This window comes from Canis lupus, chromosome 14 (genome assembly GCF_011100685.1).
Source record: "Canis lupus familiaris isolate Mischka breed German Shepherd chromosome 14, alternate assembly UU_Cfam_GSD_1.0, whole genome shotgun sequence".
NCBI classification, from domain to species: Eukaryota; Metazoa; Chordata; class Mammalia; order Carnivora; family Canidae; genus Canis; species Canis lupus.
In genome coordinates this window covers 50,868,047-50,880,308 of record NC_049235.1, presented here as the reverse complement: position 1 = coordinate 50,880,308, position 12,262 = coordinate 50,868,047, and the positions used below count along the sequence as shown (strand labels likewise).

The 12,262-nt window shown below is 35.1% G+C and overlaps 1 protein-coding gene across 5 annotated transcripts in view; it reads left to right on the top strand.

The window, feature by feature from the left end:
* The window catches only part of IMMP2L (inner mitochondrial membrane peptidase subunit 2), an 848,583-nt gene that overhangs the window by 573,356 nt on the left and 262,965 nt on the right, over window positions 1-12,262 (top strand). For 4 of the 5 annotated variants that reach the window (XM_038557364.1, XM_038557365.1, XM_038557366.1 and 1 more), the window contains exon 5: window positions 2,151-2,216. The exons of the other annotated variant lie outside the window; for it this stretch is intronic. In XM_038557364.1, coding sequence (XP_038413292.1) covers window positions 2,151-2,216 — 66 coding nt within the window. The remainder of the gene's footprint in view (window positions 1-2,150; window positions 2,217-12,262) is intronic. 5 annotated transcript variants of the gene reach the window in all.

Genomic DNA, 12,262 nt, shown 5'->3' with positions numbered 1-12,262 from the left:
GATACAGAACTCCATACCCTCCAACTTTGTTTTTATGTCCTTCCTGATTTTTTTCTAGTACAGTTACCTGTGAATTTTCTCTCTCTAATTATGGAGGCAAGGTCATAGTACACACAATATTGTCTATTTCCATTTTAATCAATAGATTATGTTGATATTTTTACATCATTAAAAATTCTTTTATAATATAATTTTAAATGACTGGAAAATGTTTTATTATGCAAATGGGCTATTTAACCAATCTACTTTTACTGATTTTTTTTCCTTTTAAAAATATGTAACATCCATATAGCTAAAATTTTGCATATATTCATAATCAGTTCGTTAGGATAAATTCCTAAAAATAGAATTGTCATTTTTTTAAAAGATTTTATTTATTTATTTATTCCTGAGAGACAGAGAGAGAGGCAGACACAGGCAGCAGGAGAAGCAGGCTGCATTTAGGGAGCCCTGTGTGGGACTCAATCCTGGGACTCCAGGATCATGTCTTGGGCCAAAGGCAGGTGCTAAACTGCTGAGCCACCCAGGGATCCCTATAATTGTCATGTTAAAGAGAATATAAAACCTTGACACTTTTACAGAAAGGCATGTTACATGACCATATGCTTCATATATAGAGTGCCCATGTTCCTAGACCTCAACAAAAAATCATATTACTAGTATTGCTATTATTATTATTATTATTTGTCAGTTCTAATATTCAATTCTTTGATGACCACTGAGGCTGAATATTATCTTATACATTTCTGGTTATCTAAAACAGAGCGACATGAGAGGAGAATTTTCTAAATGTCTGTAAGTAGTCCTGCACAATTTTACTAGTTTCACTGTGCTGAGATCTCTTGCTCTGGCTATATATAAATGACAGGAAAATTATAGAAATATAATGATTAATCAGTTCAGTGAAGGGGACAGTTCCGTCAAAGACTCTGATCAAATTTCCTCTTAAAATAAAGAATATTTGAAATTTAGTGAAAAATTGTGAGACTGATTTTCACAAGTAGATGCAAATGGTTTAGATGATTTCATTTTCTCTGCAAGATATAATGTGAAATATAAATCTTATTGAAACTGCATATTTACTTTGATGAAATGTTACATTTTGAATATGTTTAATCTTAGTTTTTGTGCATTTACTTTCCTTTTTAAAAGCAACTCAATTCAAAATGTGACTTGGATTGAAAATATTTTCCAAGGAAAATATCTATCCTTGATTTCCAAATTCATATTAAATGATCATTTTTGTGATGATGTATGAGATGTTCCTTGAAATGTGTCTGTTAAAAGACTTAAAATGTTATTGGCAGGAAATTGGCCTTATTAAGATTTAGTCATTGCTGTGTAACAAATTACCCCAACATCTTGAAGCTTAAAACCACAGATGTTTATTATCTCACACATTTTCTGAGTATCAGGAAGCCAGAAGCAGTGTGGATGGGTGGTCTGGCTTATGGTCTCTCATGAGACTGTTGTAACACTGTTGGCCAGAGCTACAGTCTCTGAATACTTGACTAGGCCTGAAAGTTCTGCTGCTAAAGCTCCCTCACACGGTTGGCAGACCGTATTTCCTCACCAAATGAGTCTCTCAGTAGGGCTGCCTAGGACAGACATGACTTTCCCCAGAGTGCAATTCTAGGGATGGACTGGGATGTCGGTACCCTTGTTTTAGCACTCTGAATCACATAATTTTCAAAGGGCTAAACCTAAATGCAGTTTAAGAGGATCTTCTGTGTTTTTTAAACACCTCTCATCTTCATTGTTTTCTTGAGGATTTAAATCAAATTCCACTGTTTATTTTAAATGAAATAAAGAAACTGAAGTATGTGATTTTAAAGAAATGCCTAATCATTTTCTTCTATATGAATCCTCTTTCTTACAAGTGCTTAGCCCTAATATTAAAATTCTTACCACTCCATATTTTTTTTATTTTAATACACTTTCAGCATGGCTTCTCCTTCTGCAGAGGTTTAAAATGAGTGACATCAATAGGAGCTTTCCATCACTTGGGACCTAAGTAGGATTGATGTCACTGTCATGGGTGTGAAAGACTCTGTCATGATTTTAAGATAGTCCATTTAGTTGCAAAATTGCTTTTCATTGTCTTAAAACAATAAAGACATAACTGATTGTATAACCTTATTTTATTCTAGGTCCCCTAAAAACCCAGAACAGAAGATCATTAAAAGAGTGATTGCTCTTGAAGGAGATATTGTAAAGTAAGTACTGAAACTGTTGTTTTTGAGTTTAAGTTAGAAATTCTGGAACTTTGTTGAATTTTAAGTCATATCACTTGGGAAGTACCACTCAATTCAAAGAGGACCAAAGCTTTGGAGACATCCCAAATGCACTGGTATGTCTTCAGCAAGAATCATCAACCATTTCAGGATGTGAGGCATACATAAACTTCTGATTATATTATTATCTTTTAATTGTGAGCCACAGGAGAAATAAATATTAACTGAAATTAACTATATTTTCTAAAATGACCACTAAATAGTTATTTTTTCAAATATTAAAATTAGCATGATTGTTTTAGGTTATGGTATCGAGTTTCTTTTAGAAAAAAATCATGAACATTTTATCATTTTAGAAGTGACTACAGAAACTAAGTGGGAGCTTTTATATTTATATACCCATGACCCTGAGATCATGACCTGTGCTGAAACCGAGTCACATGCTTAAACCTGACTGCGCCGAGGCGCCCCCAATATTCAGAAAATTTTCTGATCCTGTTTGCCAAAAAACTTAATCCTCAAGTATTAGTGATCCTACGGATTAAACAGTCTCATTAAAATGAATCTCAATTGGTTTTAGGGCAGAATCAAGGCCAGCAGTTCTCAAAGGGTGGCCAGAGGATCTCTGGGCATTCTCAAGATCCTTTGTGGGGGTCAATGAGATCAGAACTACTTTCCTAATAATACTAAGATGCTGTTTGCCTTTTGCCCTCTCATTTTCTCTTGAGTGTGCAGCGGAGTTTTCCAGAGGGTATGTGATGTGGGCTGTGGCATCAGAGGGAATACAGGAGCAGATATTGGAATATGGTTGTCTTCTATTAAGCTACACTGCATGGATTGGCAAAAATATAAAAAATGCTACTGATCTCATTATTTTTTCCCTTGTTTTGGAAAATAGTTATACTTTTCATTAAACATATTTTTGTGTGTGTTAACATATAGGTTATTATTTTAGACTGAATCTATAAAGATTTTTTTAATTTACCATTTTAATTTCCCATATGGTAAATATTGACAGAGTATATTTTCTAATGTGGTTAATATTGACAAACAGTTCTTTGAGAGCCTCAGTTATTTTTAAGAATATAAAGGAGCCCTCATCCCAAACAGTTTGAGAAATTGCTGATATAGGAACGAATGGTAAAAATTTTTGTGTCATGATGACCTGGTCATGAGTAGTCTGTGTGGTATGAATGGAGTGGTGTGGTATGGTTTCAGTGGTTTATAATTATGAATATTTGTTCAGTCTTTTTTTGTTTTAAAAGCTTTATTGAAGTAAAATTTATATACTGAACAACTCACCCATTTAAAATATACAGTTTAATGAGTTTTAGTTTTAATATACACGATTGTTCAAGCCTCACCACAATCTAGTTTTCGATTTAAAAGCCTTCAAAAGTTCCCTCCTCCCATTTACACTTAACTGAGGCTCCCACAGTCCCAGTGGCTTCTGCCTGTCTGAGGTAACCATGGATCTGCTTTTTGTCTCCATAGTTTAGCCTTTTCTAGAAAATCTATTTAGATGGTGTTATACAAAATGTAGTCTCTTATTTGTGTTTTCCCCCATATAAGAATGATTTTTCAGTTTCCCCATGTGTGTATATCTGTAGTTTGTTCCTTTTTATTGTTGAATATATTCCATTGTATAGAACCACCACATTTTGTTTGTTCATTCATGAGCTAATGAACATTAGGATTTTTCCAGTTTGGTAATATTATTAGTAGAGATAGGGACATTTGTGTAAATACTATGGACATTTGTGTCTTTGGGTGGAAAAACGTTTTTATTTCTATTCAGATGTAGTCACATATATCACTGTGAAGATACAGTGCTGGCTGTATTGGTGAAGATGCTGGCTTTTATGGTGAAGTATATGTTTAACTTTGGTAGCTACCAAACTATTTCAAAAGTAACTAATTTTTTATGTTCTACCAGCAATGTACAAGGGTTTCAGTTTCTTTGTGTCCTTGCCAGCACTTGGTATTATGAATATTTTTGATTCTAGCCATCCTCATTTGTGTGAGGTAGAATCTTGTGGTTTTGATTTCCATTTCCCTGAAGACTCCTAATGTTGATTATGTTTCCATGTGCACTTGCCTTTTGTATATTTTCTTGAGTGAAGTGTCTATTCAATGCATTTGCTCATTTTGGTTATTTAATATTTTGAATTATAAGAGGTCCATTGATTTTGATTCCTTAAATAGATTGGGCATTTAGGGGAAGGTGAATGTGTGTGTTTAATAATGTGATTTTAATCAGGTGTAAAGGTATTAATATCAAAGAGTTTAGTTATGTTACCTGTAGGATTTGCATAGTCAATTTGCAGAATTTGGTGACTGCTTTCTGTTTTGAAGATTCTATCTAGCCTTCTGATTTCAGTAAGAAACTGAGAAGAGCAATAAATTTGGAATACTATTTCATAGACACCCATAAATATCTAAAATGTGCTTTTAATATTTGGAAAACAGTTTGTGTGGATATGATACAAATCCCATTCAAGGAATGAGTCAGCAACCGTGAATACATTATGTTAGATGAAAGAAGCCTGTCACAAAAGACCATCTAGAATTTGATTCTATTTATGCTATATGAAGTGTCTGGAATAGGCAAATTCATAGAGGCAAAAAATAGATTAGGGGTTCCTAGGGGCATTAAAAAGGGGAATAAGAGATATGGATACAATGATTTTCGTGATTTTTGCTTTTGTTTGTTTGTTTTGGTAGGGGGCAAGAAAACATTCCAAAATAAATTGTGAAAGTCACACTGCTCTGTGAATATATTAAAAACAAAAAGTTGTACATTTTAAATGGGTAAAGTACACGTCATATAAAGTACATCTCCATAAAGCTATTAAAAAAAAGAGAGAACTGGGATCCCTGGGTGGCACAGCGGTTTGGCGCCTGACTTTGGCCCAGGGCCCGATCCTGGAGACCCGGGATCGAATCCCACGTTGGGCTCCCGGTGCATGGGGCCTGCTTCTCCCTCTGCCTGTGTCTCTGCCTCTCTCTCTCTCTCTCTCTCTCTCTCTCTCTCTCTGTGTGTGACTATCATAAATAAATAAAAATTAAAAAAAAAAAGAGAGAACTGGTCAACAAAGGGAGCGAAAATTTTATCTATGTCAAATAATCTACAAGATTAGGAATGCCAAGGGATTCATTTTACGTTATAATCCAAAGAGAACATAGCTTTAATTCAGATGTATCATTATTGGTCACTAGCTGAAGAGTCAACAATGTGAGATTGTAAAACTTGATCAGACATAAAAAAAACTCTTGTGTAATTAGAAATCCTACAGGAGACCTCCCTGAAGAAAAACCTGGGTTGTTAACTTTCCTCAGTAAATGTAAATACTGTATTGGGTCCACGGACTGAGATAGAATAAGCATTACTGGTGCAGTGTTGGGAGATGAGTGAAGGCAGATGGGGATCTAAGAGATTTATACCTTATTTTCCCCACATGTGCAAAGGCTGGCTTCATTATTCTATTCTAATACTGAAAATTAACACTTTGGACACATGGCCCTTTCCTTCCCCTTTCACTACACATCTATCATGAAGTTTTGGATAACATAAAGTATGGAACTATCAAGGCTCAAGACTCTGCTAGTACGTAGCCTCTACAGACCTTTTGGTAATTGATAAGAAAAAAACATTTAATTTGTTGTTTTGAAAGAAAATTTAAAATTTTATTCCTCTGAATAAAATAGGTACTTAGAAATTCTAGGCTTCCTGGGCTTTAAATTTATAATTGGATATATTCCTATAATAATTTTCTAATGGCATTGAAAAACATTAAGGGATATTACAGTATTATTTACTGACATGCTGTGGTCTGTGACTCATTTTTTTTTAAATGCCAGAACATCTAAAAAACAAATTTAAAAATATGCTGTCTTTCTACTACCAGAAGTCATTTGTCTATTTGGTGTCATAACTTGTAGTATACAAGATGCTTTGGTCTGTGGTGTGGATTTTCCTTTCCCACTTTTGTCTTGGATAATACTTGATTACTTGGTAGGCAAGTTAAACATAAATGCATATCACCAGAATATTTTTTTTTTTTTTGGAAAGAACTCGATATTTCATAAAGTGATGAAAGAAAAAAATCTGTCTTATTAGAACTCAGTTACCCTTATTGTGGGTTTTGTAGTATTTTTTATTGTGAATTACACATAATTAGAGGGTAGAGAAGAAGCGATTATCTCTTCAGAGCTAAGCACTTTAAAGGCTTAATCTAAACCTCAATTTAGTGTTCTGTTGGTTATAAAAAACAGGTATGCAGTAAAATATAGTTTTAAAGAGCACTTATTTTAAAGATAGTTCAGCAGATGGTTGAATCATATTACTTTTCTACCTGGGAAAAGAAGGGTGGTGGAAGCCAAGGATCAGGCTTGCCTCACTGAAGAATAGAAATGTGACTACAGCAGGACTTTCTGTATGATGTCTACTGGCATGTTGTTCTTGTTTTTCTGTTTGTGTTCCAGTTGGCTTTTGCCCCATTGCCAACTGCTAACTTCCTTGGGTGTGCCTCTCATTTAAACTACCTGAGACAAATCTGAGTGTGTTCCTTTCAGTATGAAACTAGGATATATCCACCTGACAGGCTACTGGTCAATCAGTCAATGGCCTTCCTTGGTAGGTGCCTTTCCTTGGTCTGGTCAGTCGTGGCTGTGTAGGCCAGTCTACTATACAGACCCTGTGGCTGTGAGGAACCTCTTGGAAGGGGCTTGTAGATATGGCAGGTACTGCAAGGCCTCCCAAATTGGTGCATTGTGATTATCACTCATTTCACTCAGCATTACCCTTTGAAACTTTGTGTTCAATAAAACTATATTCTCCCTGGTAATTGCTTCGACATGACTCTCTGGAGAAGATTTACTTATTTATTTACTTACTTACTTACTTATTTAAGTTATAGAAATAACACAAACTGGAAAAATTCAAAATGCTGTAATGAACATCCTTGCAGGCATACTTTTGGACATTTGTGTGTTTATTGTTGTAGAATTGATAGCTAGAAGTAGAAATACTGGGTTAACATATGTTGTGGTTGTTGTTGTTGTTATTTTTAGTTCTAATGCATACAGCCAGATTTCCCTCCTAAGTGGTTTGTTTTACATCTTACCAATAACTGCATGAAATCTGCTTTTCAGAGGAAGTTGATTTAAAGATCAAATGTGATGGGGAAGTCGTGGAGTTCAGATTCAGAAGTCAACATTTCAACACAAATTTTGAAATTAGTTTAGATTGAGTAGGTTCTATTTACTTTAATCAGTTTGCTAACATAGTAGGCCTTAGAAACATCCATTTAATGAGCACTAGTCTAGCCACTAGAGAGACATGATGGAATAGAAGAGACAAAGTCCCTGCCCTCGTGGAGATTACATTCTAGTGATTAGAAGGAGATAATAGGAAAATACATGACACATAATGCAATGTCCTGAGCTAGAAGTGCTAAAGAAAAAGTCATAAAGGATGTATAGAGTAGGGGTCTGGGACTGCTATTTTAGGTAGGATATTCACTATAAACTTCTCTAATAAGAAGATACTTGAGCAAACTTCTAAATTAAGGGAGAAAGAAAGAGAGCCATACTAGTATCTGGAACAAAAGTGGTTCACACCAAAGAAATAAATGCAATCCTGAGATGGATACATATTAAGTGACTTTAAGGAATTACAAGAAATCAGCATATCAAATTGAGGTGGGAAAATTGAGGTAGGAGACTAGATATAAGAGGCTTGCAGAACTTTGTGGGCCATAGTAAGGACTTTGCATTTTATTATAGTGGGATGGCAAGCTCGTGGAATGGTCTGAGCTATGAGCGATACATAGGGTGTGATTGGCATTTTTAAAGAATCCCTCTGTCTGCTGTGTGCAGTCTGACCCAACTAACTGGTCAAAGCATTTTTCTCTTGGGGAAATAATATGTAGCTTCCTCTAAATAATATGTAGCTTCTTCTTTTAAGTATTCTTGTTTATGACATGAATGATGACTACTTTGATTCGATATTTTCAGAGTGACTCATAAACGTAGTCACATTATTTGTAATCACAGTTATTACACAAGGCAAAAGTAGAGTTGAAGTATTTGTTCAGTGAATTCAGCCAGATATTCCTAGGATGGTAAGAGAGGTGACTTTTGCAAGTTTGAACTTTCTTCTGCTGTCATGATGTCAACATTGATTAACATCACAAGACAGTTACTTGATGGTGTGGATAGCTTAGCTAGGAGTATAGCCATTTTCATAATGTTAGCCCAAATGGGTCTACTTATCTATAACACGAATAGTAAAAAGCTAATCAAAGTAATATTTAGACAAGGCCATTAGATCCACCAAAATATTTTTCATAGTTATTTGCTTTTTCTTACTAATTTCTTATGACTCATATAGAAGGACTCTTTTAGAAAAAGATAAAATGAATACAAAGCACCAAACTGCAGGATGTCAATATGAATCAACCACAACTGAAATTTGTAGGACATCAACATTTTTTATTGGGCACTTGTGTTTCTGTTTCACAGATTTTCTCAGCCCCATCAGAAATGAAGCCTCTTATCATTTCTCTTATTACCTACTGAAATACACTTACAGGTACTCAGCATCTGGGAATCCTTGCAGTTAGCAACCTCAGTGAAGTTAGTCACCAGTGAAGAGAGTAGCCATATAATTCATCACTTAAATTAGGATACTTTTGAGAGCAAAAGGGGATGATTATTACATTGTAATAATCAGCATACAGTGGCTGCCAAGACAAACTGCAATAAATGGTCACCAGCAATATGTAATCTACTTTATAATTTACTTTACGTAATTTGATTTTCTTTAGTTTGTGGTTCTCCTTGTTCAGGAGAATTCCAAGAAGTGTTCATAGAAAACAATCACTTCCTGGCCCCAGGGAGGCCTTAGGTTGGGCAGGATCAATGGCTTTATGGAGAAGCATGTCCTGCCCACAACATAGTCATTTCCATGCTAGAAAGCACAGTGCAGGACTTTCTATAACAATTACAAGTACAGAAGTATTCTCTCACTGCAAAATATTTAAATGATATTTCCTCTTCAAGTCTAGAGACTATATTGTAAAATGTAAAAACAGCCTAACTTATTAAAAATAACTTGATATTAGCAAAAAAGTCCATTGAATCATTAGAAATTAAACATTTTAAAGCTTGTTGATTTTAAACGTGCTAGTGAAGATACAGAAATCAATATTAGCCTATCACAGATGGTTGAATCATATTATGTTCCAGGAAATGATGAAGTTTTATAGGAAGAAAAACAGAACTAAATTGAGTTTTCCCCAGTAAAACTAAAAATAATGCTTGGTTAATAACTTTTTTCTTTATTCTTTTTCGTGTGTGTGTGTGTGTGTGTGTGTGTGTGTGTGTGTGCAGTAGCTTTGAATTATAGAAGCCTAATGTATCTCTATGGCACTATTTTAAGACCATGCATTGATTTATGACATTTTTGGTAGATTAGGAATTAGGAATATATTCTTTACTAAAAGAAAGGACAGAATGAAGAAGAAATTTGAAAAGAAATTGTGTCAAGGACCCTGATTAAGATTGTTGAATGGAATGTTTTAGAGCATGAAAGCTAATGTCCCTCAAATGGGACCCAGGTAGGTGGTTGCTTTTGAAGACAGGAGGATATTATTCTGGGCTCTATTTGTTAGTAATTTGAACAGGAGGTTTTTTTTTTTAATTTTTATTTATTTATGATAGTCACAGAGAGAGAGGAGAGAGAGAGAGAGAGGCAGAGACACAGGCAGAGGGAAAAGCAGGCTCCATGCACCGGGAGCCCGACGTGGGACTCGATCCTGGGTCTCCAGGATCGCGCCCTGGGCCAAAGGCAGGCGCCAAACCGCTGCGCCACCCAGGGATCCCTGAACAGGAGGTTTTTTACAAATTTCTGAGCCTCTTAAGCCTGGTTTAGTTTGAATTCTGAATTCTCCCAAATCAAAATAGCATGGTGCATTCTTGTTTAGTACTTAGGGTCTGACCAATACAATTATTTAATAGATAAGATGTTCACCGTGAAATTAAGCATCCCAAGATCTGTCCAATAAGGTTTAGGTACCAGTAAATTAGAAGCATTTGTGAAAAAAATCATAGTTTTGCTCTGATGTCAACTTGAGTAATTATTAATTTCTTCAGGACATTCTTCCTTTCTTTTTGAAAGAATAATAATTCTTCTTTACTAAAGAATTATAGATTGGTAGGTAACCCATGACTTTGTTGGAGATCTTTCTTTCTTTTATGTAGTCGTAGATGATTATCACACTGCTGCTGTATCAGTGAACAAAAATGGAATTGCTAATAAAAACTATGTGCATTAGCAATAGATATTTCTTCCTCACCATCAGAGAGATAGTCACTTTAGGTTTATATGTAAAAATGTTGATCCTGATTTTTAAAGTCAAGATTATTTCTGTAATCAATTTAGCAATATAGGGAGGTTTTCCGAGGCACTACACCAAACATAGTGTGTACACTTTCGTGTAGGAGGATGTGACAGTTGCTGGAAGTCATTAGACCATTTAGATTGAATTGCTTTTTCTTATAATGGTGACAGTAAGTATTGTGGTACTCTCCCCAAGCCCATCAATGGTTTCTCTGGTTTCATTTTCTACCTTAGTCTGTCTCTTGAATAAGATTCTTCTTTAGATATGAACATCTTCACTATTTATTCTCTCATGCATAGTCATTTATTCATGTAGTATGGTGTGGGGGTCAAGAGCACAAACTACAAATTCAGACTTCCTTGATTTGTATCCCAGCTTTGCCGCTTCTTGCGTTACAAATCACTTAATTTTCTACACTTAATTTTCCTCATCTGTAAAGTGGAAATTATAATAGCACATACTGCATAAGGTTTTCTTCAGGATAACATGACATAATATATATGATTTCGTTAGCACAGCGCTCAGCACATAAGAATGTATTCAGTAATTATCAGATATTCTTAGCAGTAGTCATGATTTAATCACTATTTATTGAGTGCTTGGAGTATTTACTGTTGCTAGACATTGTGTGGAATTCTGAGATTATAAGATTAAAAGCCATAGATAGTTCTTGCTTTTCTGAAGTTTATGCTCTGGTGGAAAGACAACAAAAGCAACAAATACAATATAACAAGAGAATTGTCACCATTAAATTGTACAAAGGTCCCTGGAGCATCCCCAGAGGAAGAGCATCTGGTCTGCCTGAGGGGCTGGGCTGTGTTGTGTTCAACTCTTTGGATAAAATTTGAGATGAATAAGAGATCCACAGCTCCCTCCTTAATTGCAAAAACAATATAGGCTTAATATAATCTAGGAAAACTGAAATAATACTGGGGAAAATGGGATAAAAAGAAAAAGTCCTTTTTTCCCTCATACTTCTAATCATACTCCCAGAGGTATATATACTGTGTATTTTTTAATTTTTATAGACGGTATATATACACAGTATATATACTTCTGGGAGTATGATTAGAAGTCCTGATTTTTGTCTTATAGTAGGAGATTGAAAGGATTAGAAAAGTATTTATATGATAGCATTTTCCCTTGAATATTCCAGAAAAAAAATGATTCAGATATAACTACAAGAATTTATGTTTCCCCGTGTGTGTGTTACACAGGTAGATATACCTACGTTATAGTAATATACTCGTATACCTTTACTAGTAGGTATTTGAAAACATGGCAACTCCAGAATTACTCATTTGTTAAGTTCTAAATAATAAATTATAGTCCTGGGACTTATGTACACAAAGAGACTATGAGCAAATTACTGGGTAACAATAAAATGTGATCCAGACAAAACCATTTATAGAAAATTACAGGCAATAGGGCACCTGGGTGGCTCAGTTGGTTGTCTGCCTTAGGCTCAGGTCATGATCCTGGGGCCCTGGGATCCAGCCCCCCATCAGGTTCCCTGGTCAACTGAGGGTCTGTTTCTCCCTCTCCCTCTGACCGTCCCCGGTGATTGTGCTCTTGCTCTCTCTCTCAAATGAATAAATAAAAAAATCTTAAAAGCATTAGAAC